Below are 6,722 nucleotides of genomic sequence, written 5' to 3' on the forward strand. Positions count from 1 at the left end.
AGTGTATCGGCCGAGAGGTACAGCTGCAGCGTAGTACAGACGGGCGTTACGAAACCGGCGACGATCTATATTATAATATTATGATCTACCCGGCAATAATAACGAGGGCCGTTCTCACGTGCGCTCGGCGACGTTATTTGACTTCAAGTTTCGTTTAAAGCGCGGCGGTCAACTACGCCAACCGTGCCGCGGAATCCAATTATTATTACACACACTTGCCTACACACACACACACACACACACACACACACACACACACACACACACACACACACACACACACACACACACACACACACACAAGTATATTATCTCGGGGCCGGGATAAAGCCCGAGGCCACGACTCGAGTATAGGTACCTACCACACGCTCGCGTGCAGTCCTTCGGTTCTTTTTTTGCACCTCTTTCTCTCTTTCCTTCGTCTTACGAGAGTCGCATGCAGTTGTAGGCCTCCCGTACATGTTATTTTTTTTATATATAAATACGCGTCGGATGACCGTACGCCTTCAGTGTCTCGACTCGCGCACGCTCGTCTATAATATTTATTATATTACCACTTTTCTACAACTGCTACCCATTTATAGTATACCTACCGCAGCAATACCGCGGTTGTTCTTCCAAACCGACATTGGCCCGCTGTCAGCTCGGAAAAGTTCTGCACATAAATAGCTAAATATAATATAGATACGCCGATATACTGCTACAATGTCACCCTACACGGTAAGTTTAAAATACGGTTGATATCTATGTGCATATACCTACTTCACCTTAATGTATTCGTTTGTTCTAACAATGTAATTAAATACATTAACCATAGATATATCTAAAAATGTGTTTGCACGTTCACAGAAAATATTTAGTTTTTTTTTTAACGCTTTCTGTGATATATCATATGCCGTACTTGTATTTTTATGTATATATAGTGATAAACGCTTAGATCATATATTATGTATAGATATAATGTAGTATATATTTTAAAGTTGAGGCGTGGGATTGCAAACGGCTAATTATTTCAATCAAAATGTATCAATGTTTGTCAATCGTACCGATGGACCTGATAACGCGATAAGACTTCTGAAAACTGTTTTGAATTCATTAATATGTCTACGTGAGATCGATCAGGCCACTTTTTTAAAATTTTGTTCCTAAACTCCTATACATTTTGTTTAAATATTTAAAATTTACGAAATTTTAAATGTTGATTATTCGAAAACTAAATTAAATATCTTAAAATGTGGCCCGATCGGTCTCAAGTAGACATATTAACAAATTCAAATTAGTTTTCAGAAGTCTTATCGCGTTATCAGGTCCATCGGTAGGATTGACAAAAAGTACATAAAAAACATTGATTAAAATGAGGACAAATGAGCATAAATTGTTTAATGCTCACTCGTGCAACGTCGTAGTGGTGACTTGTATGTGCGTGTGTGGAAGCGTTCCATTATTTTATTTACACACAGTCACACAAACTAATGATCACTTACTACGCACACATTTGCAAGACTCACAACATGTATACAATTTGAAAATTGTCTATTTTGAACCCCTTAAAAACTGTCCGTTTGCAATCCCCTTAAACTCAACACTGGGCAAGTTAATGGTAATTGTTAATTAAGTTAAGTTGAGTTAATAGAAAACATTTAAAAAAAGTTTAAATTTCATAGTTATCCTTTTTTTTTTAACTAGGTTAAGTTAAAAGTTACATTGAAACTTACAATTACTAACTTATTAAGTTAAGTTAAGTTATTTAATTTTTTTTAAATTTTTAATATAACATAAATAGCCAGTATCTAATATGTTTTAAAATAATAAAAAGTTCATACAATATCCATTATCGCAATAACAATTAAATTATATTTAATTTTCAATGTTTTCTAAATTAACGTACCTAACTTAGATTTGATTAAAAGTAACTCGTTATTTATTAAGTTTATATCAATAAATATCAGTAAAGTTAAAAATTAAGTTAATGAAAATTACATTTTAAAAAGTTAAAATTAACTTAACTTTTAAGTTTTGACTTAACTTGAACTTTTTAACTCGTTTATGTTTAGGCTTGGTTAAAAAGTAATACATTTTGTGTCATAATATATTTATAATTTTATTAAGTTGCACGGATTTTATCAGAATTACTAATTCTTATCTACAAAACTAGGTTAGGTATACTAAGTGTTAATTTTAGTGGCCAAAATTGGCAAAACACGTCTCTCTGTGGTACTCAAAAGCTGGTCGTTCGCATTTATGCGTTATGCCGCAATATCACATCAGCATTCAACATTAAATCTGTCTAACTTTCAATAGGTAGCTAACAATCTAACATAGTATTATATTATAATTTATGATCACTCAAAACTCATAACTCGTTTTAATAATATACCTTTTCGAAATTTTCATTACTCTTGAACGTAAAAACAGGTATAATTTTTAATTAAAAAATTATATTTTTTTCACAATTTATTTGTTCCAAACGAGTGATAATAGCTGTTATCAATAACTTGTTACACTCGATTTTCGTCATAATATATAACAATGTACTTAGGTACTAAAACACTCTAATAACACATTATTATAATTAGTCTACACATAAGATCATAAGAATAGTTTCACACATCTCAAAATAGGTGATTTTTGAGTTTTCACAGAATTTATAAAGTATCTTAATGAAATATGTATATTTTTATGTAGAATACATTTAGCACTTTTATATGCATTCTTACATATTTTTATCTACAAAAATGAATAATTTATAAATAACAAATGTAATAATTTTAAATGTCAAAATCATTCTATTGAAAAATCACGATTTTTGTGTGCGTGTCACTATTGTTTTGCACAAGTAAGTACGAATGTCTTGTGCACGATTCGGTGTGACATACATTGCTGGATTAACCTATAATATAATATTATATTTATGAATTTTGTAATATGTCTAGCACTCGTAACATCTAAATAGTTGTGTGTTTCCAGTTTTCACTACGATACCTACTAAAGAGCTATAATACAATAATATATTTATGTATCATTATATATAATATGTATTATTAATAATTATTACTCAGACCTATGTTCTAGTCACACAGAAAGGGAGAAGTAGTTATTTCAATTATAATTATATATTTGGCGTGAATGGTATATTAGTATATTATTATCATTTAAGATAAATATAATAAATTAGTAAGTTAATTTGAGACTCTAGAAAACTACTGACGCAGTTATATTCATACAATATATAACATAAATATACATAATGCATTTTCGTTTACTGAGTCTAAAAAAGGGAAAACGCGGCGGTTAATATACCGAGTAATTAACGGTTCCGTAACCGAAACTGTAGCAAAAATCCTTATCGCTTTGCTCCTTTTTAGCAGCTGCGGTCACTGGTCGTAGTCGCCATCGCCACATCATCACTGCTGCAGATGACGTCGGGCAGCCCCTTGTCGGTGTACGGTTACGGAGCGGCCGCTCAGCCATCGCCCGACTACCGACACAACGGCTACTACGGGCGCGCGGCCGCGGCCGACGAGCACGCCGCCGCCCCGCCTAAATACAACTTCGCGTACGACGTGTCCGACGCGTACACGGGCGACTACAAGTCGCAGACCGAAGTGAGAGACGGCAACAACGTCAAGGGACAATACACGGTCGTCGAACCGGACGGTACCAGGCGCGTGGTGGACTACACGGCTGACGAGGAGAACGGCTTCAACGCGGTCGTGTCCAAGGAGGGCCACCCGGCCGCCGATGCTCCTGCTTACCGACCCGTAGCCGCCGCTCCCGCTTACCGACCGGCCGCCGCCGCTCCCACTTACCGACCGGCCGCCGATGCTCCCGCTTATCGACCCGCCGCCGTCCCTTCTTACCGACCGGCCTACAAACCGGCCTACAAGCCATCCCTGTCCGCCGCTTACCGTCCGGCACCAGCCGCCGTCTACCAGCACGCCGCCGATGCCGCCGCCCAGCCGCCGGCTTACCCGGACGCCCCGTTGTACAAATCCGCCTACAAGCAGCCACCTTCCTATTACCCATACAGATCGTACTGATCTAGTCGGTTTAATGTTTATAATAATATTATTATATCGTTCAGTGACTATAATATTCTTATTACCTATGACTGTATATTGTTCATTATCACTACCTATTATTAAAATATTGTTAAACGAGATTGATTCACAATAAATAAAATAATATAATATATCTTTACTCGTCGAACTTGGTGTTTGTGACAACTGTACTTAGGTACGTATCTACCTAACTATGCGGCTATACTGCAGTAGCGTACGCAGTCCTATTTATTTCGGTTAGGGTTTTACCTAAGGCTAATCACAACCCGTGGGGGGGGGGGATTCATCCCCGTGTAGATAATTTTTTCTAAACAGTTTAATTTGTATAATTCGTCAAAACAAACTATTGAGTTATAGTCTCAAATTTAGTCTAGAGTATTCGACTTGGTGTCTTGGTAATCTTTGTAACCCCTTCAGTCCATAATAAACGTGGTATAACAATCGATTATGGCAGGCGTCTATGTTTTTAAGCAGCCGAAAAAAAATTGAAACTATGACTGTCGATGTTATTGCAATTCCAATTTAGTGGCTTGGCGCGGAGCGTTGGCTGCTACTAGTCGCGCGATGCGACTGAGAGCAAGTAACACCCGCTGCTACTAGTTCTCGGATGGGTGACCACCCGTGTTCGTAGTATTAAAAACCTTGTCGCACATACACGTGCTTGCTTATCTGCTGTAACAACACCTTACCACACAAACCTTACCAACCACAGTTCATATTTATCTACAATAGCTAATGGCCATAGTTACCGGACTTAAATTCAATAAAAAAAAAATTACAATTTACAGTTTATTATAGGTATAATATATAATATATAAAAAAATGACCAACAATAATTAATCAACTTTGTGTATTGACTATGGTGCGGTAAATAAGATTTTTGTGGGAAGAAAAAATTTCAAGGAGGATTAGAACCGTATAGAACCTTACCCCTGCATACGACACAGTTGCTTAAATTGTATAATATTATAATGCACATATTTTAACCGATTGACAAAAATCGTTATCAATATATTGAAACGTAACATGTGTTATAATATATTATATTATAATAAATTTATAGTTATTATTATTATTATTATTATTATTTTTTTTTATTAATCAACACACGGCAACTTTGGCCATTGGGTGGCTTTTAACTGTGGGGAGGGTACTGTAGGATTAAACACGCGTTTTTGTTAATTTGGCAGATTTTTTAGTGGGCGCCCGTAGGCGGGCGTCAGTCGTTTCCGCCAAAAAACTCGATTTTTGTTTCCACCAAATCTATTTCTACCTATATTATTGAGCTGGAGTTTGAGAACCCCTAGCCTGCCTGTAGTGCTATCGACCATCGATGTACCTATGTCGATAAACCATTTAATATTTAAGATATCATAAAGAGATAATTGATTTTAAACGTATAAATACCTACATAATATTATAAATAAATATAAATCGATTAAACCTATATCACGTGTAGATATATCAACAGTATCTGTGTTATCGGGATCGGAGTTCTGTGATCGGATCTGTGAGTACTGTGGTAACAACGACAGAACAACGAATAATTGTGAATCTTTCCACGCACATTTTAATGAACAATTTTATAAATCACATCCAAATATTAATACATTTTTAAAAATTTTAATCTCGAATGTTCAAAACAACGTATACATTAAAATTAACAGTTGCAACTTAGGTATGCAAAAACCTGTAAGATGTAATATAAAAAAAACGATTGATAAGTACAACAAACGCAATAGACGAATACAAAAATAAAACAATTTCAAGGATGACATTTTTAAAAAAGGTGTAACATGGTCGGGAGAACGACCAGTTAAATATAAGATATCCAGGGAGAATCGTAGGTTCCTATAGATATAAATACCGTAGCCAGGGGCAGATAATATGTAGATATCAGGATCTTAAATATATTTAAATTACTATGATTCCTTTTCAGTTATAATTATGTTTTATTGTCTACTAAACACTTACAAATATTAATACTCACAAATATATCAACTATGTTCTATTATACTATGTAACTGTATCGTAGTCATACGGGGTCCGATAATCGTAGTGTGTATTGAGGTCTAAGGTGCACATCGAACTAACTTACTAATACATTGTATGTGTTGGCCATAGGCCTTACAATTATGTGTGTGTTTTAATATTAATGTATCGGTCAGCAGTTAATCGTACATACGGTAGAGTTCGTATTATATACATAGATGTCATGTAACATATTTATATTTATAATTGTTACAAAGGTATGCAATAATTATTCAAAATAATAATTCACAATTAATTATAGAAGTATAAAACTGTCGGCAATAATTTATTTACTATATTTATACATGTAATATAACACAAATTGACTTAATCTAATTCAAATATTTCAACTTTAATCACAAAATTAAGTCAAACAATTTTTTGGGGATCAATGAGAACCGCCTCCTCGAGGTGGCCTCTGGGTAACTCTAAATGGTTCTCAAACTATAATTTAGACAGGTAGGTAGAAATAGATTTGGCGGAAATATGAAAAATTAAATGGTGAAAATCGAACCTTTTTCGTTTTGGCGGAAACGAAAATCGAGTTTTTTTGACAGAAACGATGACCGCTCCCGTAGGCATTTTCCCGAAGAAAAATGCCGCCCGCAATCGAGATTTTGAACCGGCGTC

General features: G+C 35.2%; 1 protein-coding gene across 2 annotated transcripts; it reads left to right on the forward strand.

Annotated features, from left to right (window-relative positions):
• Positions 1–490: 490 nt before the first annotated feature.
• Positions 491–4,194, forward strand: LOC132946451 (cuticle protein 7-like). Of its 2 annotated transcripts, none has more exons than XM_061016456.1 (2): positions 491–720; positions 3,366–4,194. In XM_061016456.1, exons 1-2 carry the CDS (start codon positions 706–708, stop codon positions 4,038–4,040), a joined length of 690 nt encoding a protein of 229 aa, XP_060872439.1. In that variant the 5' UTR covers positions 491–705; the 3' UTR covers positions 4,041–4,194. The 2 variants fall into 2 exon arrangements, with proteins under 2 accessions (XP_060872439.1, XP_060872440.1); XM_061016457.1 differs by having other exon boundaries at positions 3,369–4,194.
• The last annotated feature ends 2,528 nt before the right edge of the window (positions 4,195–6,722 follow it).

The sequence above is a fragment of the Metopolophium dirhodum genome, chromosome 6, assembly GCF_019925205.1.
Source record: "Metopolophium dirhodum isolate CAU chromosome 6, ASM1992520v1, whole genome shotgun sequence".
In the NCBI taxonomy this organism is placed as follows: Eukaryota; Metazoa; Arthropoda; class Insecta; order Hemiptera; family Aphididae; genus Metopolophium; species Metopolophium dirhodum.